The sequence below is a fragment of the Perognathus longimembris genome, chromosome 4, assembly GCF_023159225.1.
Source record: "Perognathus longimembris pacificus isolate PPM17 chromosome 4, ASM2315922v1, whole genome shotgun sequence".
Taxonomy (NCBI): Eukaryota; Metazoa; Chordata; class Mammalia; order Rodentia; family Heteromyidae; genus Perognathus; species Perognathus longimembris.
In genome coordinates, this window is record NC_063164.1 from 54,726,364 (window position 1) to 54,749,453 (window position 23,090).

The window sequence follows — 23,090 nt, forward strand, 5'->3', positions numbered from 1 at the left end:
TTTACTTGTGTGTAGCAAGTCACCTTGAACTTTGTGGTTTAAGACAAGAACAGTGTCTATGGGTCAGAGATTTGGGACAGTGTTGCTTGCTCAGTACTAGCCTCATAGTTATATGATCAGGCTGACTCTTCAGAGGGAAGCCTATGGGCTGCCTGGTAGCTTAGAGACCTCAGAGTAGGGAGGATGATCACATGATACTTGGACTTCAACTCTGAGTAGTGAAGGGAAGGAAGCAAGGTGAAGTTGTATCCTCTTTTCATAGCCTTGGATGCCCTATTGCTTCTTGTCCTCCTTATTTGTTGGGCTATAGATGAGGCACTAACCACCCATATTCAGGCTTAGAGTACTGGACTCCCATCTTTTGTAGTCAAGTGGTAAGATTCCATTAGACCTATGTGATAGATGATGGTTAACAAAGATACTAAAGACATGTTGGGAGAGGAAAAATAAAACAATCTGCCCCCACTTCTCTCTGTCTATGATAATTCACATCACTCTCACATACAAAATGCTTTCATACTTTCAAGAGCCTCATCCCCTTGCATCATCAGGCCCAAGCACCACATCATGCTTTCATCTTCTCAATCAGGTCTGACTATAGGTGAGGCTCCTCACAACCAGTTCCATGGGAATAGTTTCTTGTTATTATTCTCAATCTGAGATCAGTGAGCAAAAAAGATAAAAATTAGCTGGAAACTCACCCAAAATACAATAGGGAGATGACACATGCCTTACATCCTTGCCCCAGAGAAGGAAATGTAAAGAAGGAAGAAAATTGCCCATGGCAATTCAAGAATCTAGCTAGGTGCATGCCACTTCCTTGGTCAGGGCTCTGTGACTGTCTACTCTTGTTTATGGCTCTTGGTTCTATTTGGGAGTTCTTGTTTGATCTTTAAGTCACTCTTGCTTTTCTTGTCAAAAAAGAGCTCAGTGACATCTTCATACTGCTTCGACACTCAGGTTTGGAGATCTTCAGATCAGGTAAATTTTTACTTTGTATTTTATTTTCCTTTTACTCTAACCTATAATAATAGTCTAACCAATAATATGTCTTACAAATATATAATAAACTTGGTTCAGAAAGACACTAGAGGCTCATACCTATTGTAATGCCCAAGTTGAGAGAAACCTACCAAGAAGACCACCGAGAGCCAGACGTTCCAAAATGCAAAAGCAAGGCTTTAATCAGGCGAGTTGCAACTCGGGCCTCGTCCCTTACACCGACGCAGTGGAGATAGGGAGGAAGCCCTGAGCTGGATTTTTACAGGGCTTATAAAGGCAAAAACTACGAAATTTACAGCAAGCAGGTGTTTGGGCAGAATTTGGGTATGGACCGAAGGCTGATTGGCTTGGGGCTAGGGGCATTCTAGGACGGTCAAAGGTTATCAAAGGAGTTTCCTAGCTGTCCTTTTATCTTGTACTTTGTGCAGTCCTTCCCAAGGCCAGGCACAGCACGCAGTAGCTTCTTTAACTTGTAGATAGCTTTGTTCTAGGAATTTACAAGTGCTGTAGGGAGTCTGGCTTTAAGGTTGTTAAAGAATTTGCAGCTTAACAGCTTTAGCACAAACAAACCAGTTCCTGAAACTTAAGCATGCTCAGGGTCATTTAGATTTTGATGTAGACAACAAAGGGGTTAACACCTCAGAACAGAGCACTTTTCATTTAACCCTTCACCTATAATACTAGCTACTTGTGAGGTTGAGAATCAAGGTTCAAAGCCAGCCCAGGAATATAAATCTGAGAGACAGTTATCTCAAAACAACCAGCAAAAAAGCCCCAGAAGTGCAGTTGGGCCTCAAGTGGTAGGCCACCAACCTAGTGGAAGAGGAAGAGGAGGTTGGGGAGGAGAGAGGGGAGGGGAGACAAGAGACCAAAAGAAAATTTGTAGGTTTTTTTTTGTAAATCTTAATGGGTGCAACACCATGAGACAATATCCACGTCACAATGCTTTGTGTAGCTCAAGCTCGTGTGCAGTGTCGGGGGCGGGGGGGGGGGGGGGGAATGATAATACTTAGGCCCTGGTATTTAACAAGTAGGTCTGCAAGGCAAATCACTTAGAAGGCTTTAGGTTTTGTTTCTTCCTGTAGTCTTACTAAAGGACCGTATAGCTCCCTCTTGGATTTGGTCTTGAAGCCATTCTGAGTTTGAGCACTGTTGAGTGTGTAGAAATGCTGGAAAAGGGAAATGTGCTTAGATTTATCCTTTGCTTCTTGGCTCATCTCTCTCAATTCACATTTTTTCAGAGGCTGTGAACAGAATCCAGGTGTCACTTTTAAGTATTCTGCCTGGAAATCTTTTTAGCTATATCATTGAGTTCATTAGGTACATGTCTGTTTCCCTCTTTACCACAGATGTCAGTGCAGTGTCACTGCATAACAAGGTCTTCCTTTTCTCCAGCTTCCTGTAACCTTTTCCTCACTTTTCTTTAAGCCCTTACTGAAAAGCTCTTAAAACAATAGTCATTTCATTGTCTTACACTGTTTTCGCTTGTTAACAGTTAGCCAATTTGCATAGGGTTTATCCTGGCTTGGGGGTGTCTAAGTGATTGCTGTCAGCCATCAGGGAGGTGAAGCCCACAAAAGTGGGACACCTGTAATTTCTGCTTTAAGTCACTCTGTTTTGGCTGAGTGGTTAGATAACTGTAGTTACTAGCCATTTCCTACTAGACATTGTAACCCTGACATGTGACAGTCAGTATTCACTAAATTCTTACCCTCTCCTCAGATGGAACAACTTGTCTTTCTCTTCACACTATGCTTTTCCTAATCCCTTAATAGCCACCTTCCCACACTGTCCCTTGACACAATCATCCTCTGTTCTGAAGGGTTTCTACCTTTGTAATAGCAGTAGTGTTTTACTGAAATTAGTAGCTTAAATGTCCATTTTCATCTTTGGACTATGAGTTACTCCAAGGTATAGATTTCTATTTTATTCTTCTTTGATCTGGAATATGTTACCTAGGTGGGTATTTAATAACACTTTGTTGAGTGAATGAAAAAAAGTCATTTTTAAGATGGCAGTCTCTGCTCTGAAGGAATCTGTAGTTTAATAGCTTATTTTGTCAAAGGTAATACAAAGCAGAGTGAGGTAAGGTAGAATCCAAAAAACAGGAGGATCCACAACAGCACCTTGAGTTATCAAAAATAAAGAGCATAGAATGGGAGATTGAGACAAGGTACTAGGTGTAATGCACATGTAATTTCTAAACATCTGGTCTATAGGGTGTGTAAAGGGATATGGTGGAAAATAAGTCTTGAAAAGGTAATTTGTATCTCAAGTACAGAAACTTGAATGTTGAATATCAGAATTCATCCTGTAGGCCATAATAAACACTTGCAGACTTCTTGAGAAAGTGCTTGGGTGTTCCTTGTAGGAATATAAAGGATAAAGTAGTTATGAGATTAGAGGTGCGAGATGGATTAGCAGTTTGTTTCAATGGGAGAGGCAAGAAGTCAACACTGAAGGGGACCTGCTCATACACAGTGGTAACTGAGGAGGTAAAATTTACAAAATACAATGTTTGGTCGATTTGGATGTGAGATTAGATTTAAATGTCTTAATATTAATATCACCCATCATACCTTTCAGGATTTGTATGTTCAGAGCTTTCAGACATGTTCAGAGCTTTCGTTGAATATGCCCTTTGCATGAAGGTGGGCAGGGAGGTGTTCAGAGGTATTCACTCAGCACTGGGAAAATATCACAATGAATTTGAAGGGTGTGAAGTACAGGATTGAAAAATAAGCTCAATAAACTCAATTTTGAGTAATTACTGAGCTGGTTATACCCAACTGAGCAGTTGGACAGCAAGACTAAGCGTTGAAGTTTCCATGGCCATCAGCTTAAGGTGAGAGTATTGAAGTGTATTCACTTGGCAAATATGTAGAAGTATATTCACTTGGTGTCATAGTGTTTATCAGGTGAGAGCCGGCAGTGGGAGAGGAGTGGCCATGTCATGGGACATGACACCCCTACACAGAACAGTAGGGGTCAGAAGAAGTAGAAAGAGAAACATTATGAGCACAGGGTGCAGAGAAGTTTGAGGTAAAAGAATGGGGTTAGCTCGGTCTATAATGTGGTAGAAAATAAATGGATAGGCTGACCCTTGGATCTGGCCAGAGAAGCAGGTATGAGGTAGTAGGAAGTGTGCATGAGTCAACTCTGGGCTCATGGCAGGCAGGAAAGGACATAGGTTAGAGGAGCCAGTGAGTTTAGAAGTACTCAGAGGAGCTAAAGTCAGAACACAAGTTACGATACAGTAAAATACTTCCTGCTAAAAATTTACCCAGTCTCATTTTGTGTTTGATAATTGAGAAGGCTTTTTGTTTGCTTGGCAGTGTCTCAAGTATGCAAAAACAGCAATTAATTAGAAGTCATTTTTGTACTTCTAGTTAATAGAATGTTTGAAAACAGAAATATGACTGTGTTGTTTTCTGTTGTGTCTACTGTGTCTTAAGTGGCTGGGCTGAGGTGGTGAGCCGCTGGGGAACCAGGTGTAGCTGGAATTGGGCACGCAGTAATTTGTACAGGTGGAAGAGAGGGGATGAGTGCAGAGTGCCCAAGGAGGGGAAAGTTGTTCAAAGGACACACTAAAATCTACATTCAGGGGGACATTAATATAGTGATAGAAGAAATTGGCAGGTCACTCAGAGAGGGAGTAGCATTTGAACACAAAACTAAATTGTGCCCAGTATTTCTTCAGGTCATTTTCTTCTTTTGTTCAGTAGTGTGTTGGACACACATGCTTCCCCCATGTCTGACATACCAAATGCCCTCTATAGACAATTCATCTGTTGACTTTCTTGTATTCTCTTTCACATTTCCTCTCTATTCTGGAGTCAGCGGTCAGTTGCACCTGTGAGATGCTGGACCAGGATGGTGACATCTCATATTTATAGAAGGCTCCTGCTCAGAGGGATACCTCTGGAACCATTAGTGAGAGTGCACTGCAGGTTTTCCACCTTGCTGGCCCTTGCCTCCCCAGCCTTGCATTGCATGCACATCTTGCCCACTAGGCACCAGAACCTTCCAGTGAGCTAAACTTCTGTCACATCTGTCTGAACCTATCTTCTTCTCTGTGGGAATCTGAGCTTGGGCTCATTTCAATAATGGGTTTTCATAAATAACTTGTTTTAAGGATGTGACTATTACTTTGCATGAAGAATTTTTTTTTTATTTCATTACTTCCAATTGTGACTTAAGGAATTTGTGGGCTTGTGAATTTTACTTTGTGACACCAAAAAATAGCTTGTTTCTCTGAGAATTACTCAGTTTTGCAACCTCTTCTTTCTTTCACCCCTCCACCACAGAAAATAGAGATTAAATTCATTGCAGCACCTCTGGGCTTTCTTGAGTGCACACAGTTTTAATAGAACCAAAGCAAAGCAATAGTAATGCAGTTCGAACTCTGCGACTAAATAACCTCCCTTGTTAATCATTATAGAGAGTGAAGTGAAAATATACCTCTGTGTGTGAAGTTTCTACTTTCTAAAGTATTCCATAGCTCTTAACTCTAAGGCCATTTTTCACACTATGGGAAATACAGGTGCGTTGACTATAAAAGGTAAGAGTTATTTCTTCATCCTTACAATCTCCCTACAAGGATGTGACTTTGTATAACAATTTCTTATCTCTTCAATAGAAGCCAACATGACATAAATAAGTACACTATGAGACCTGTATTTCAAAATTTTCAGCAAGTTCATTCCTAGGAGCAAGCCAGGGGCATATTTTTAGACTAACTTAGAATCTTATTCTTATTCTTCTTGCATCAGAAGTTTCTCTTTCATAGATTTTAAGTGTTTTCAGTCTTAATTTGCTCAGCATTTACTTTTTTTTTTTTTTTTTGCCAGTCCTGGGGCTTGGACTCAGGGCCTGAGCACTGCCCCTGGCTTCTTTTTGCTCAGGGCTAGCACTTACCACTTGAGCCACAATGCCACTTCTTGCTTTTTCTATATATGTGGTGCTGAGGAATCGAACTGAGGGCTTCATTTGTATGAGGCAAGCACGTAACCTCTAGCCATGTTCCCAGACCCACATTTATACTTATTAGTGTAAACTAATTTGTTGTTTAAAGGGCCATCTCTCATTTCTTTCACAGTTGGGGGCTATAATCCTAGACATTTTGTTTTATCTCTCCCTCAGCAAATAAAACTATGGTTCTAAAATAAAATAGAAATAGAAGAGGATGACCATTTTATTGTTCATGGTTTGATCCTGCTTGTGGAAATGAAACTGACAAATATTGCAAATAATATAGGGCCATAGGGAGAGAGGGCATGAACTACATTTCACAACATAAAGCCTAGTCTCTTTCCTTCATGTAATCCCTTGAAGAATACTAACTCATCAACTAATTCATTCATCTACAGCGCTATTAAGAGAAAATTTTTATTTTGTTTTGATCTATAATTTACTTCTTTTTCTCACTTGTTAGTTAATGTTATATTTTATAATAGGGCTTAAATTCTTTCTTTTAAATTTTGCCATTAGCCAGTGCCCCTTACTGTAATTAGTATTGCGAAGAAAATAATTATTTTTATTGTATATATCAACAGAAAAACATTTTCTGTTCTGTTACCCATTTCTTTGAAGCCCTAAAAATGAGCAATCTGTTCTGAAAACCCTTAAGTGCATTTCAGCAATTTTTCAAAGTACTTTGCCAGCATCTCTAAGCACTATTAAAATCACCATCATTAGAATAGGTTTCACAGCAGCTCAATATCCAAGTAGAAATAATATCCCATGCAAAGCACAAAAGTGGTTGTGTTAAATGTTTCAAAGGTAAGCTGTTTAAAAACATTCTTTCAAAAAAACGTAACTCTAACAGTTTGCAATGGTGAGCAACTTTTAATTTCCTCTTAGGGTTTACTCTGTTAGGATTCAAAACTTTCAGACTTAAGTAGTCACAGTTGCCTTCACAGGTTCTAGCATGGCAGTGCTTCTCAATTCCACCTAACCCAAAGCATGTGCTGTTTATGGATCCAGACAATATGCTTATGATTTGACTACATAATTTTTATTATAGAAAATCACCTTTTCACATGGACTTTTGGTGCTTACACAGGACATACTTTCTAGACAGCTTCTTTCTAATAATCTTGTGATAATCATTCAATGGCGTCATAATCATTCAGTGGCATAAGGATAATGGGTATCTGAAGGCTTTGCTTTGTACTTTGATGTTGCCTCATAACAGTGTGATGTGGGGCACTTTCTGGGCCATCATCTCCTCATCTGTAAAAGGAAGGGTTGGATATGTCATCTCAAAGACCCCTATACCAAGAGTTTCTCCGAATCAGTGACCACTGGCCATTATGCTCACATCATGTTCATCTGCTGCAGGGCTTTGTTTAATTATGTATCAGCACTTTTTTAAAAAATCTTTTTTCTCTTTATTGTCAAAGTGTGATACAGAGAGGGGTTACAGGTTCATATGAGAAAGGCAGTGAGTACTACTTGTTACCTCCTCCCTCATTCCCTCCCTCCCCCCCTTCTCCTCTCCCCCCAAGAGTTGTGCAGTTGGTTTACACCAAATGGCTTCTAAGTGTTGCTTTTTGAATGATTTGTCTTTTTGTTCTTTGTCTCTCGATTTTGGTATTCCCTCTCCCTTCCCCAGTTTTAGCACATGTTTTTTAAAAAGGCAGATCATGTTGGTCAGCTGCTCTTTCTGTTGTTCTATCCTTTTGAAAGTTTTGATTTTTCAACCAAAAAGACATTTGGGAAGCATTCCTTGTGGGTTAGATCAAGCTCAGAATCTACTACTAGTGCTATTACTACTACCACTAATTATTTATTAATTATTATTATTATAACAATAATATTCATAGACATCTCAAACATGCTACAAGTATATTAGGAATAGTCTGATGCTATTTTGTTTTGTCCAAAAGGTTGAGCAGAATCCTGGGAATGCAAGCATGATGTCAGGTTCTGAAAAAGAGCAAGGTGGCAACAGAAGGGTATTTGCTGTGTGGATGTAGGTCTTAGATTGTATATGTCTAGTCTAGCATGCTTGATTAGGCTTTCTGATTTCCCTGCCTCTGCTCAGTCAGCAGGAAATTACTTACTTGTCTTTCCTTAGGCAAATTTGAAACCAGTCACATGGCTGTGTGTGTGTAGCAACTAATACAGTTGTTAATCAAGTAAAAGTGTAAAACAAGCTTGATCATTAATTGCCTTGAGTGTGGTGTTTTTCCAAAATGTTCTGTTCTGTACCTATCTAGAGAAATATTTTTTGGAAAGAGGCTGAGTACGGGAGTCTGGAGGCTGAGTAGTCTTTTTAGATCTTCTAGTTATCCCTGAATAACAACTTCAGTTATTTTCAGGGTAGTATGTGTGTGCTGTATCACTAAATTATAGTATGAGTAGTGAGAACTGTGCATGCTTGACCAGTGAAGGATGGTATGTCTTATTTGTATTCAGGTGAGACGAGTTCCTGGGTCAAGTGGTCACCTACATAAAACAGAAGACGGTGATTGGGAGTGGAGTGACGACGAGATGGATGAAAAAAGTGAAGAAGGGAAAGCAGCTGCTTCTCAAGAAAAGGTAACTGGCTTTGGTGCCTGTCATCCCATCAGCCTATCAGTTTATCAGCTATCTACACTGTACTTCCACAGGACTTTTGAGAATATTAATAGATGTCTAATTGTTTTACAGTCACGAAGAGTAAAAGAAGAAAACCCAGAGGTAAGCAGTAACTACTTATGTATGTGAGTGTGTGTGTGTGTGTGTGTGTGTGTGTGTGTGTGTGTGTGTGTATTCACTACTTTATTCTTCACTCTGGTATCAGAGTCTGACTTTCAGAGACTTTCAGATCTCGTGAAGGAGAAAAGAAAAGGGAAACATATAGACTTTATAAGTCCTGATTCTGTCTGATTGACTTTGGGTAGGTTGAATCAGGTCAAATGTCTGTCTTCTCTGAGCCTCCATTTTCCCTCCATCAGATGAAAATGATCAGAGTACTTATAAAGTTTCCACGGAGACATTAAATCACATATTTTTATAAATTATACTCGGTAGAGGCCTTGGCACTCACTAGGTATAAATTACTCATAGTATTACTGTCATTTAGAAAACACCATAAGCATACAGTTAAAATTGCTACTGGGTTCTTAATTTACAATAATGCTTCTATTAAAATGAGCAGAAATTTCAGGTTGAATTCATTAGTCTTGATGTTTAAATATCCTGGGTACTTGGAGGCAAGGAGCACTCATTTAATAGCTTCCCTCTGAGAACTGGTCATCTTTTGATTAAGAGATTATTTTTTTAGTTATTCTATCTTATTAATTATTTTAATGCCTAATACCTAATGCCTAATGATGAGTATAGCTCACTAATTCTACTGGTGAAAATTTGAGCATGTTTAAATAGCTCTGGATATTTTTATACCTCTAGTAATTAATGTGTACCTTGATATATTCTCATTATAGAAAACTTGGGGCTACCCATGATGTTCATCTCATTTTCTTTTAAGTTAGCAGGCATTTCCTTTTGTTAAGTTGAATAAATCTTACCATTGTCTTTTAAGTAATGATAGCCAGCTGAGATTGGCAGGAGGTCCACAACAGAAACACCAGTCACTCTCTCCCCTGGACTTCCCTCCCTCTATGCTGGTAGACCTTTCCTGGGATTTCTGCTGCCCATGATAGCTCTTCTTCACATCTCACTTCCTGTTATTTCTCATAGGAACTACTCTTTTTCATCTCATATGTGAATCCTTAGCTTGGGCTAAGGACCTGTTCCTCTCTGGAGGAGCACTCCATTCAAGTCCCAGAGTGAAACACCTTGGCTACACAGATAGGCTGGCTTTTTCGAATGATCTTAACCTGGTGTCATGAACTCTGCCTTCTCTTTGTCTTCTTTTCTACTTTTTTTTCTAAAGTGAAATACAGAGTCCTGGTTTCATGTATTTCTAAGAGTAGGTCTCATTAAAAGTGTGAATTCTGCTTTGAAGTAAAACAAAATACGATGCTTCAAGTAGCATCATTGACTCAAAAGCATTCATTATTGGTTCACTACAGGACATCTTCATTGATGATAGTATATTCTCCCTTGCTAACAGACTGCTGAGTGCCAGTCTTTCTTCTTAAGGATTTGCTGAGGCAGTATCTTACTAAGTGCTTGATGAAATTGCTCTCATCACAGATACATTATTGAGATACTGGTAGGACCTTTTGCAAAAATGTTTACTATGCAGATTGGGGAGGGAATAATACAGGGCATGCTATCACTTGATCTCAAGCCTCACTGTCGATCTTCATGACTGGCATTTGACAGTTGTAGAGCCTTCACTGCCTCTGAAGTCATTTGCTTTCCCATACTGGCGTTTACTTAAGGAAGCATATGAATAGTTTTCTTAATCCTTAAAGGGTAAATGTATTTGCATGTAAGCACCTCCTCCACAGTCTAGGGATATTTTTCTTCCCTTGTTCTTGCACAGCTTCTCACAACAGCTTTCTTATACTCTTTCCTTGTGATATGTTAGCATTTACATATCCTGAGCTGTTACAAAGTGTTATAATAATGGCACTGTGTCCTTCCTGCTTTTAGTTAATTAAACCAGTCCTCTGAATTGCCAACAACCCCAAATTGCTTCCTGTAAGTAAAGCATAAAGTATTTTATTTTTCTATAATAAAGGGAATTACAATGTGTTAAGTGTGTATTTCAAAAATATATATTATATGCCTGCTCTGTGCACTGTTTGAGTAAGTGTTGGGACAGATGCCTTGGGAGAAAAACACCAAAGGCCCTGTCCTTGTAGACCGCACATTGAAATGTGAATGGAAGTAAGTTGTATGCTTTGTTACAATGGAATAGGAGCCAAAAAAATAAAAATAAATTGGGTAGAGCAAGAAAATGTAACTTTAGATGGCTTGGCTATGACAAGCCTTGCTATTAAGGTCCATACAGATCTGAAAAGGCAAAGGAAAAATCAAAGTTACTGAAAACTGAAACTACTTTCTTCCCACTACCTGCCCTTGTCCCACTGTTATCACTTCTTTTGACAGAAGTCATCGAACTGCAGTGTTTTCTTCTTCAATACAAATATACAAGTAAAGATATTGAGTGCATCATTTAAAAACATGAATGGCATTATAAAATCTATACATTTTTTGCAACTTGCTTTATTGTCTTGACGATCTCTTACAATGTAGAACTCCCTATTTGTTTTTTAATTTTTTTATTATTTTTAAGTAGTTATACAAAGGGATAGTTTCAAAATGTTGATTTGTGAGTATAATGCTTCTTGATCAGCATGACCCTTGCAGCCCTAGTCCCTCCAAACCACACCCACAGTTTTCCTAGTGCCTATTTATTTTTAATTGCTGTGTAATATTCATTGAAATGGTTTGCTTAGCCATTTTCTTCTTGAAAATTAGGCTGTTACAAACATCAATCCATTAACTTTATTGTGTATTCATTTGGGAAACACATATTCAAATTGTACAGTATTCAAATTGTGATTGCTTTGGTGGAAGTGTCTGCGTATTTTGAGTTTTCATAGTTGCTGTCAGTATCTATACCAATGTATTCAGCTTCTGACAGTGTACCTTACATTTAAACATCTTTAAAAGTAACAATGCTTATCTGTGCCAAATGGTACAATTAGAATTGGTAATGGTACAGAAGAATAATGTTTTGATAAGCTCTTCCAGTACTATTTGTCATTCATATAAAAATACAGTTTCGTCACTTTGTGACTAAGCTGCTAGAAAACTAGGGAGGGTAGTGTTTTATTCGTACTGTGTCTCCTTTATAGCTAGTAGACCCTGTATGCATATTAGTTGTAACATGAATATCTCTGCACAGAAATGGAACCATTAAACAAGTGCATAATAGGTGTACACTTTTATGAGGAAGCTGGAGTGGAAAAAAAGAATCAGGAGATGTTATGTAATTGAAATAAGTTTCAGAAAAGCAATCTTGGTTAGTACCATGTTGAGATTGATAAGATGCCACAATAAGTGAGGTGTATTTTAGGAATGCTTTAACTGTGAGTCAGGAGGTAGAATTTCCAGATTTTAGAGCATTGTCTGGAGGAGAACATTGTCTAGAGAAAGCTAGAGTGGGATATTCCTTAAAGAGACAATGGGAAGACAAGGTTTATCTTGGGCATCATTTTGAGGTCTTCTTAAATCCAAGAGCCATTCTAGACTTGAAGTTGTCAGGTTGCACAATGTATCTTGTGATTCATAGTCAGGTACTTTGAAAATGGGCCCTATGCTCCCCATCTGATACTTTATTTTAAAAAAGTCATTTACTAGTAAGTAATAATTTGTGATAAGGAGATACTCATCCTCATTACTCATCTTACTCCGGTGGAAACAAAAGCTTAATAATATTAGTGATACAGTTAATTAATTGAACAAATATTTATGCCTACATGGAACTAGAAAAAAATAGACAAAAAGAGAGGATTGCTTACTCTCTGGAAGCTTCCATTTCTGTGGGGGCCTAGGGAAGTGGTTCATTTGGGGGGATATGCTCCCTTAGGTACTATTTATTATATCCTGAGCAAGTTTGGCTTTTTTATTCATGGCTGGCACTCTTATCACTTTAGCCATACCTCTCATCTGGCATTTGACTGGGTAACTGGAAATAGAGTCCAGTGGATTATTCTGCCTGGGCTGGCTTTGAATTAGTCATCTTCCAGAGGTGTTAGCTTCCTGAGTAGTTAGGATTATAGACATGGGCTGCTGACACCAGGTTTATATATCTTATTACCTAAAACTGTTGGACTATTATTCCAATGTTGATCTTCTTCTTGGGATTTTTTTCAGATTATGAAATATACATATAATATAGGTATAGTTAGGTATATATTAATATACATACATGTTGATTATATATATATAAAACCTGTCGGGGTTTTTAGCCCCACACGCTCCTCCGACCTGTGGGAGACACAGGGAAGGCACACCCCAACCGGACGAGCCAATCAAGGAGAAGGGTCGGAAGGCTGCCTGCGCCCAGCCCTCCCTCACCAGAGGACAATCAGATGGCCTGGGAGTCAAGTCGCTGCAAGATCTTTTATTCGGGAAGTACGTGCCACTAATATAAGGCACAGGAGCCAATCAGGTCTAAGATCGGCAGGAAGGGGAGGCATGAGCTGTCCATCAAGAGCGGAAGAGCCGGGGCATCACAGCCCACAGAACTGCCTCTGGGTTATAACCAAAGACACTTGTAGCAGCTGCACGTTGTTGTTAGGTGCCGCCATCTTAGCCACACGTGGCCCCAAGACTGAGACACAGGCGGGGCCAGCTAGTTGACTTAAAGGTGTGCCCCACATGTACCAATTCTGGGGCTTGAACTCAGAGCCTGGATGGTGCCCCATCATTTAAGCCACACCTCCACATCTGCATTTTTGGTGATTATTTGGAAACAAGAATCCTTTTGAGCTTTCCTGCCTAGGCTGGCTTTACACTGCAACCCTCAGATCTCAGTCTCCTAAGTAGTTAGAATTACAGATATGAGCCACTTGTGCCCATCTATGTAATTGGTTTTATGATGCTATAGATTAATTGGGCTTTATCTTTAAATTTAGTTTCCTATGCTTTCATTTTAAACAAAAAGTGCACTCACTAGGCCTCTATTAAAGTAATATTCTCTGTTTAGCCACACCTCACTTACTTAAGTAGCATAAAAATGAATCATTCACCACTCTGTCTCCTTATGGGAGAAAGGGAAAGCTTTACAAACATAATACCTACACTCACCCACAGATTTTTTTTTGTTTTTTGGCCAGTCCTGGGCATTGGACTCAGGGCCTGAGCACTGTCCCTGGCTTCTTCCAGCTCAAGGCTAGCACTCTGCCACTTGAGCCACAGCGCCGCTTCTGGCCATTTTCTGTATATGTGGTGCTGGGGAATCGAACCTAGGGCCTCGTGTATCCGAGGCAGGCACTCTTGCCACTAGGCTATATCCCCAGCCCTCACCCACAGATTTTAATGTAATAGTTTGGGTTGCTGTCCAGGCAACTCTGGTTTTTTTGGAAGCTGCTCACATGATTCTGATTCATGACTAGTATTGGGAACTACTGACTAGGAAAAGTACAAATAGCTCTGAATCTGGAAGTGCAGAGGAGAATACAGGAAGGTTATGTCAGAATTCCTCAGGGTTTTAACTTCCTGCCAATTGGAAATTTGGAAGAAAGGAAGAAAGGGTTTCATAAACCTCTGAAAAAATTATCCTTCTTGTTTAGTTGAAGTACAGCAGGGCCAACACAATAGCTATTGAAGAGCTTTGTTATCATTATGCATAGGTTAATCATAAAAGTCTTTGTTTCCTTACTCTTAGATTTTATCCTGAGGATAAAGTATATTTAGAGTGGATTTATGTGCAATTAATTTTATTGGAGATTAGATACAACATGAAGATTATATTACATGGAGATTATTGTGATGTTTTATTTATTTATTTATGTGATATTGTAATGTTTTGTTTATTTATTTTGAGATAGGTCTCTTCTATGTAGCCCAAGCTAGTCTTGAACTCATGTCCTCCTGCCTCAGCCTTCTAGTGCCCCCCTATACCTGGGTGCCTGATGGTTGTGAATGGTGCCACTAGCTTTTTCAAATTATTTTCAATGAAAGGGTACATTTCCTCTTCTTGTCAGCCCTCTATAAAATATGTGTTCTATATCAATGAGTAGAGAAAGACAAAGACTTAATTTCTCCCTCGGAATAGATTTGGATTAGTTGGAGACATTACAGGCCTTGTTAACTTGGTACTTTAAAGACGCTTCTTTTTAATAGGTGTTATTAATGTAGTTAACCAAACTTGGGAATAGCTGGGATGACAGCTAGATTTATGTTCAAAAGTTATGTTTGAGAGTTAGACTTCTGTATTTCTGAAAGTAATCTGTTTGGAATAATTCTAGATTTTCATAAATACTGCAAAGGTAGTACCACATTCCCATAAACACCTCATCCAGTTTCTCCTAGTGTTAATTTTGCATGTAGCCTTGGTATATTTATCACAACTCAATAACAAACACTGTTACATTATTTTCAGCTAAATCCAGAATTTTTCCAGATTTTACCAATTTTCCCACTACAGATTGTCATCAAGATCTATTTCCAGAGCTATGTCTAACTTACTATCTTTTTCTTCTTAATCATTCTCTCAAATGACAACTTGTAGCACACTGTTTAAAAGGGAAAAAAATCTAGTATGATTGCATTGTTGATCAGTAAGAGTGGCTTATTTTGTTAGCTTTCCTATGTCTTTTTTTTTTAATTTATAGGGGTTGTGGCCATCTCCTAATACCAGAGAGAGGATTACAATGGTGAGAGTTTAGGGGTGCCCTTGATTGTTAAAGTACATGCTTTGCACGAAGACATCTTATCAATTTTCTAAGGAACCTTCTGCATTGCTGTAATGAAGGCAGAAGATTGTCCCTTTATTCCCATGCAGGGTAACAGCTATACAGCAAGGTTGCAGGAGGGTGTATGGTCCCATTGCCTAGTCCAGTTGACTAGATCTCTGTTCTAATGATGGCACAGTCACAAGAGAACTGGGCAGGAGATGAGGCCTAAAGTTGCCTCCTCTAAGGAAACACCAGTAAGGTTTTTCAGATTACCACTGTTCTTTGCCTACAGGTAGGATGTGCTGTCAGTGTTGGTGTAGCCTTTGTTTGTAACTGAAACCTTAATACAAATCATCGAACCAGTTGGACAATAGGCCTTAGCTCTCTGGCTAGTTGCTTGTTCCAACATCACGATCCCCCTATTTTTTTTTTTATAACCCTTTTCAAATATTTAGCAGCATTTAAACATTTGATAATGAACCCATATACCTGTGGCCAAGGCCTTACTGTTATGCTTGCTCTATTAGTCAGGTAATCTTCTATTAATTTATCCTCCCACTTCATACTTTTTGAACTTTTGAGGCATTACAAAGTAAATGTAGACATCAGGAAACTTCTTTTTTTTTTTTTTTTACTACAGTACTAATATAGTTATTCTTGGGAGAGCACTAGGAGTAAGAATTTTATGTTCTCAAACTTGAGAAAACTCTTGTCACAAAAAATTTCTAATGATTTTAGATGATATTATGTGAGTAAGAGTAGATTTATTTTTATTTTTTATTTTTTATTTTAAGTTTTGCTCTAGGACAGAGTTCACAAAAGCAGACCTTGAGGCAAAAGCAATTTGAATATCTCTCTAGGGCCAGAATTCTAACTCTGAGAGAAAAATAAAATCTATCATACAGCATTTTTGTTTGGGAATTTTTTAACTCACTCATCTTCACATATTTTTAAAATACAGTAAATAGTTATTCAAAATAATAATTAAATGTTAGGTTTTTGCTGACTCTCAAGATTAATGGCCTCCTAACTTTGGATCCACAAAAGTAAGTTGTTATCAGGTTTAAAATCACAAATAGTTTATGCTTTTTGTCTTTAAGTAGTTCTCCAAAAGCCTATAGGCTACCCCAGGGAACTTGTTAAAGATACTGGTTGTCTCTATTTCCATGAAGTTTTGAATCAGAACAGGTAGGACCCAGGAGTCAATAGCACATTCTCTAGGTGATTTCCACTACAGATATGCCAAAGCACTTGGCATTTATGTTGGGAAATTATTATCTCTGAGAATTGGGATGTCATGTAACCACAGTGACCACATGTTTAATTTTGGATTCCTTGAATATGTGCTGTAACAGTGGTTCTTTTAACAGATCTCGATGAATGCCAGCAGTATCCCCAAGCAAATACAGTCTCTCTCTGTGCACGACTCTCAGGTATGTTCTTCTGTCAGTCATTTCAATTTGACATACTTTGCAGAAAGAACTTTAGTACCCCCCAGTATTTTAGACTTGTAGGCAATTTCAAGATAGTGCTTCCAAATTGGGACTGTAAAGTCTTTCTTATGAGGAAGAGTACCGTTACTATTGATCATCTTTTGAGCAAGAGTAGATTACCAGAACACTTCTGAAATTACTGGTTCTCTGGAAAATGAGGAAAGAAAATGACTCACAAGTTTTTTGTATTTCTACCACAGCATATTGTGGTTAATTGGTGCTTTACTTCTTGTTCCTGGTTAGATTCGTATAACCTCCTTTCATAGTTCTTTTATCATTGAATTTTATGAGCCCATTAATTTCTACAACTTGCCTGGTAAAAATAAGGGGCAGTGTCTTGTGAAATATCTTTAATGCATAATTTGAAAAGGTATAGAATAGAGCACAATGAGTAATGTTGGGCATTTCAGGATGCTCAGTAACCCAGCAGAAGAACCATGGACAGAGAGCCACAATGCAGGCCCACATTTCAGTTTTGTTATATAATTCCTAGGCAAGCATTTTGTGCTCTCAAAGTGATTACACTGTAAAAGATCATTAGCCTAACATTTTTTCTAAATATGTATATGCCATTTCAGTTTATTTCTGTTTTACCAGGTCTGTCTTTTTATGAAACAGCTTTCTATTAGGGAGATGGTTAGAGTGAGGGGTTTCATGGTTACTAGAAGTCTACTTGAGGTTTAGTGTCTAGTCCTTGGCTTTTGTTTTATAGCTGAGGTCACAAAGTCTTGCAGAGATTATTTTTTACAGCTCATTGTCAGTATATTACTTTCCCAACAACGTTTTGAGGAAGATGTTATCCCTATTTCAAAAGTGGGAAAATAGGTTCAGACTTTTATCCATAGTTGTATAACTGGTCAGCACCAGGTCATGACCTGAAATGATTTTCTTTTTCATACCATTAATAAGCAGTGCTACTCCAATGGAAAGCTTTGATGAATGGAAGAAGGGGGCGTTGTAGAGACATTCACTGTCTATAATGTCTATTTAAGGAAATAGGCCATAAGTGAGAAAGATAAAGATGTGTAACCCACTGGGCTCACTCTTCATCTTAAGGCTTAAGGTGCCCACAACTTTGTGTATTACCAAGGCCCAATGGATGACAGTCTTTTTTGTGGATTAGATGGTAATACTGTAAATGACTTCCCCTCCTTTAGACCAGCTGTTGTAAAATTCATAGCATCTATCCTGAGACTGAGGAAACATTGATACTGAAAAGTATGGTGGGAATTTGGTATCATTGTATTTCCTCATGGGAAAATATTGTGAGAAGAAATAAGGCCTGTAGGCACAGAGCCCTAGTTTTGAAATTTCTAGAAAAGAAGAACTATAGGAATTCAACAGATAGTGTGATTTTTATTTATTTCTTTCCCAATGAAGTTTACAACACTGTTTGCTGCTTCATTTTCAAAGGGCCAACCCAATGCTAGTGAAGACTACAGAGAAGCCTCTTGTGCCGTGAACCTTGTTTTAAGATTAAGGTAAATAACACTGACTTTCACTTTTTTTTTAAATCATTTCTCCTACACTGTGATATTCTGATCTCTCTCATAAACTTTTAATAATATTGGCATAAAATAAAAATGTTAACTTACTTGATTTCTCCCAAACAATCAGCACATAACCATACACCAAAAACTATCTGCACTCTTAATTGCTTTCTGAAGAATATGAAAGAAACACACCAGATGAGTGTTTTCTCCCTTTTCTTTCTTAGGTTTTCTTTTCTTATTTTTTAAACAATGTTAAGATCACAGTAAGAGATTTTTAATGAGTTTCTTTCACACTTCAGCAGTCAGTCTCTGACAGAAATAAGCCATGCTTGTACTACAAGTTGCCTGCTCAGAACATTTTTTCAGTGGCAGGTTTGATCAGCTACTGTGGAGAAATGACAGATACATACTTTCAAAGAACTTTCAGTCTTGTAGGAAATGGATACAAATATGGTACCTGACAGTTGATAGCCTATCGAGTGAAGGCTGTTTCTATTTTAAACTTTATTTTTTTTTAGTTAAAAATCTATCTTTGCAGGTATTCTTTGTTAAACATTTTGTGTCTCCAGAGAGAAGAATATTGTGTAACCCTAATTGTAAACAGCCTAATTGGCCAGGTCAATCAGAATAGTATCATATTATTGCAAGTGTGGAAGTGACATATTCTCCTTCTTATAGTTATGTACATAAAGCATAGGTGGCTAATGGACACGTTCAAAACTGTGACTCTTAAGAGGAGTTGTATTTCCAAGGTTTGTTTCCAGCTCTTCAAGTTATCATAGGTCATCATATTATCTTCACCATGATTATCTCCTTTCTTCTAATTGTCATTTGCAGTCTATAGTATATTTTCACACACACAAACACACACACACAGACACACACACACACACACAGAGGAACATGATAGGAGCTCTTGATAGGGTATAATTCAATGTTAATTTCCTTCCCAAGAAATGAAACTCTATTACAAGACTTAATTATTTTTTACAATTCGTGAATGTAGCTATTACCAAAAAAAAAAAAAAAAAGAGAGAGAGAAAGAGAAAGCAGATTGCTTTTTGGTAGTTTGCCTTTGGAAGCAGATACTTAATTTTCTTTTCACTTGGTAAATTATTCATTCAACCAGCCACTATTTATGAGGAACCTACTCTGTGTCAGCAGCTCTGTGCCATGTCCAATTATTTGTTCTTGATATACAGCATGAACTAGATTAGGAGGCTGCATTAGGGTCCCAGTATTCAGTGACTTTTATAGTCCAGGAATTCAGTCTCCTCCTTTACATATGTGGAAATCTTTTTTCAAGTGTTCCTGCCAGCAGTTTACCTAGCCTTTGTTAACAATTCAGCTCACCTTTTTTCAGTGATTGTTCTTTTGGTACTGAATAGCTTTGTTGATTTTTCCTTCTTCTGAAGGTGAAACTAACCTCCCTGTTCTGGGCTCCCATGGCTTTAATTCTGTCCATTGGAGCAAAACTCAAGTTTTCTGGATAAATGTTTCCTGGAGTATATGTCAAAACACACATTTTGAGCCATACCTCTAGATATTATTTCCCTCTAGGTACCAAAACAATATAAAACAAATACATTCCCTCATTTTCTGTGAATTATTTGTATATTTGCCAGGCTTATTCTTTTGAGGCAAAATGCTGCAAGTATCTGTACCTTGCTTCTTAAAATATAGAATTTCTATTATCAGCAATATCTTTAGCCTTCCTTCTTATAGTGTAGTTTTCATACTGCCTTTGCAATCCTGGCTGCTTACTCATGTTAATATTCAGTCTACATCTGCTTTGGTTTCTTTTTTTTTTTTCGTGTTTGTAGTTCCACAACCCTCTTGTTCAAAAATTTGCTGCTTCCATTAAACCTACAAGATGCTCTGTGAATGAATTGTTCTATGTTGCAATAAAAATGTTTACTATCTATCTGTATACAACATGCCATACTTGCTCACACACATTTTTGAGGGAACCACAGGAGATGTTTAATGTATTGAATGTTCTAAGGAACTCTACAGAAAAGAAAATTGGCTTACCTTTGTTTAATCTGAACCTGTTGGCCTCAGCATTCATTTCATGAAATTATTTACTAGTTTTAATCTTGTCCCTTTTGAATGTATTATTTACTTTTGAATATAGAATTTCAGACATAGTATAAGCAGGCTGGAATACTGTAGTAAGGTTTTTTGTTGTTGATTTGATGTGTGTGTGCGTGTGTGTATGTGTGTGTGCATGCGTGTGTGTGTGTGTTAGTCCAGGGACTTGAATTCAGGGCCTCAATGCTGTCCTTGAGCTTTTTTGGTCAAGGCTAGTGCTCTACCACTTGAGCCACAGTTCCACTTCTTGCTGTTTGGTAGTTAATTAGAGATAATAATCTTAGTGACTTTTCCTGCCTGGGCTGGCCTCAAACTGTAATCTGCAGATCTAAGGTTCCTGAGTAGTTAGGATTTTATGTGTCAGCCACCCTCACTTGGCTAAGTTTTTTGTGTTGTTTAATATTTTATTAGTATCATTATTATTATTTATTTTCTAATTCACACTCTGGGTTTCTCCTAAATGGACTCAAGTTTTCATGACATTCGGGCACATCCCTATACATTAGTAACAATGTCAGCATGACTCTGAACCAGTGAAAAAAGCTGCTCATTTTTTCCATTTTTTTCAAGTTTAATACTGAACTGCGATTCATGTTTTAAAACTTTATATATTATCACTATAATTATTAATTAACCTGTTGGTTTTGACTCCACAATATACTTCAATCATGGTCATCAATGTGTTGTATTAGTTAAAATACTTAGATGTCACTTGCCCAACTTTACTCAAAACATTAGCATTTTCAGTAAAAGGAAGACACTCTTCTGGCCTTCATTAGAAATGACCCATTTCCTTGTTTTGTTTATTTGCACAGATGGATTTAAGCCCCCATCCTGGGGCTTGAATTAAGAACCTGGGTACTTTCCATGAGTTTTTATGCTCAAAAATGCTTTACCAATTACTCAGCCACAGCTCTACTTCCACTTAGAGACTTTCTTGCCCAGGCTAAGATCCTCAAGTCTCAGGCTCCTAAGTAGCGAAGATTATAAGCATGAGCCACTGGCACCCAACTAAAGTTGTTTTTTTTTTTAAATTTAATGTACCCTTAACACAGTAAAGATTGCATGCATGATATTGTGATACATGTGTTCCGTATTAGTGATCAACTCTGAGCACCTAGCATTTCTGTTAATAAATATTTATCTTTTTTGTGTGTTGGGAATATTTTAAATCCTCTTCTTTCCTTTTCTTTCTTTTTTTTTTTTTTTTTAATTGTCTGTTGTAGAGCTTGAACTTGTGTTCTTTTTGCTTAAGTCTAGAGCTCTACTACTTTGAACCACAGCACCCCTTCTGGTTTTCTGGTGGTTAATTGGAGATAAGAGTCTTAGGGACTCTCCTGCACAGGCTGGTTTGAACTAGGATCCTCAGATTTCTGCTTCCTGAGTAGCTAGGATTACATGTATGATCCACTACCAGTGCCCAGCTCAAAAATCTTTTCTTGAAAATATTTTAAAATATATAATACATTGTTGTAATTATATTTACTCCACTGTGATTTAGAATGAGAATGCTTACTCCTTTCTCACTGTGTTTTGATACCTCTAGTGACTATCATTCTCTTACTTCTCTGAGGTCCACATTTTCAGTTTCTACATATCTGAGATTATGTGGTGTTTATCTTTTCTGTGTGTCTCACTTATTTCACTTAAGGCAATCATCTCTAGTTCCAGCTGTTTCACGTGATTGAACTTCATTATTTTTTATGATAAGATAGTATTGTGTGTGAATATACACTACATTTTCTTTATCCATTTACTGGCTGCTAGGCACTCAGGTTTTTTCTACTTCTTATCTATTGTGAATAGTGTTATAATGAATGTAGGAGTGCAGATGACTCTTCTACATACTTATTTTATTTCCTTTGGAAGGATACCCAGGAGAGGATGACTGGATCATTTGCTAGCTCTACTTTTAATTTTTTGAGAAACCTCTATTCTGTTTTTCATAATGGTTGAGCTAATTTACATTCCCACCAACAACTATAGGAGTTGGTGTTTTTCACATCTTTCCCAGAACTTGTTATCTGTTGTTCTTTTGATAGTTGGTAACTGTTCTTACTAGAGTAAGGTGGCATCTCATTGTGGCTTTGATTTGCATCTCCCTAATGATTCCTGATGTTGAGCATTTTTTTTTCATATACCTGTCAGCCATTTCTTTGTCTCCTTTGGAGAGGGTCTGTTCAGATTGTTTATCCCTTTTCAGAAATGAGTCACTTTCTGAATGACTTTATTTTGTGTGTGTGATGATCCTGGGGCATAAACTCAGGGCCTGGATGCTGTTTCTGACCTTTTTTGTTCAAAGTTAGTGCTCTACCACTTGAACCACACCTTTACTCCTGGCTTTTGGCATTTAATTGGAGATAAGAGTCTCACGGACATTCCTGCCCAGGTTGGCTTTAGCCACTCCAGTATCTAGGGTTACAAGCATGAACCACTGGTGCTCATATAACTAGTATTCTCTCTTATAGTTGTTCAACAACAGGCAAGTATAATTAATTTTACTATTTTTTAGGTATCTACCTAGTTACTAGGATGTTTTTAAGACATCTATTGAACATGTTGCTAAAATTAAGACTAATGGAATTTTCTTGAATTTATCCATCAATAAGTGAATTTTACTATTACAAGGAACACATGTTGATTCCTAATTATTTGTATATTGGTGTGCTGTAGATTACAGAGGTGGAACAATGGCA

The 23,090-nt window shown here is 37.8% G+C and overlaps 1 protein-coding gene across 1 annotated transcript in view; it reads left to right on the plus strand.

Annotated features, from left to right (window-relative positions):
• The window catches only part of Stk39 (serine/threonine kinase 39), a 267,321-nt gene that overhangs the window by 146,728 nt on the left and 97,503 nt on the right, over positions 1-23,090 (plus strand). The window contains exons 11-14 of the mRNA XM_048345293.1: positions 8,425-8,547; positions 8,659-8,688; positions 16,685-16,747; positions 18,221-18,288. Coding sequence (XP_048201250.1) covers positions 8,425-8,547; positions 8,659-8,688; positions 16,685-16,747; positions 18,221-18,288 — 284 coding nt within the window. The remainder of the gene's footprint in view (positions 1-8,424; positions 8,548-8,658; positions 8,689-16,684; positions 16,748-18,220; positions 18,289-23,090) is intronic.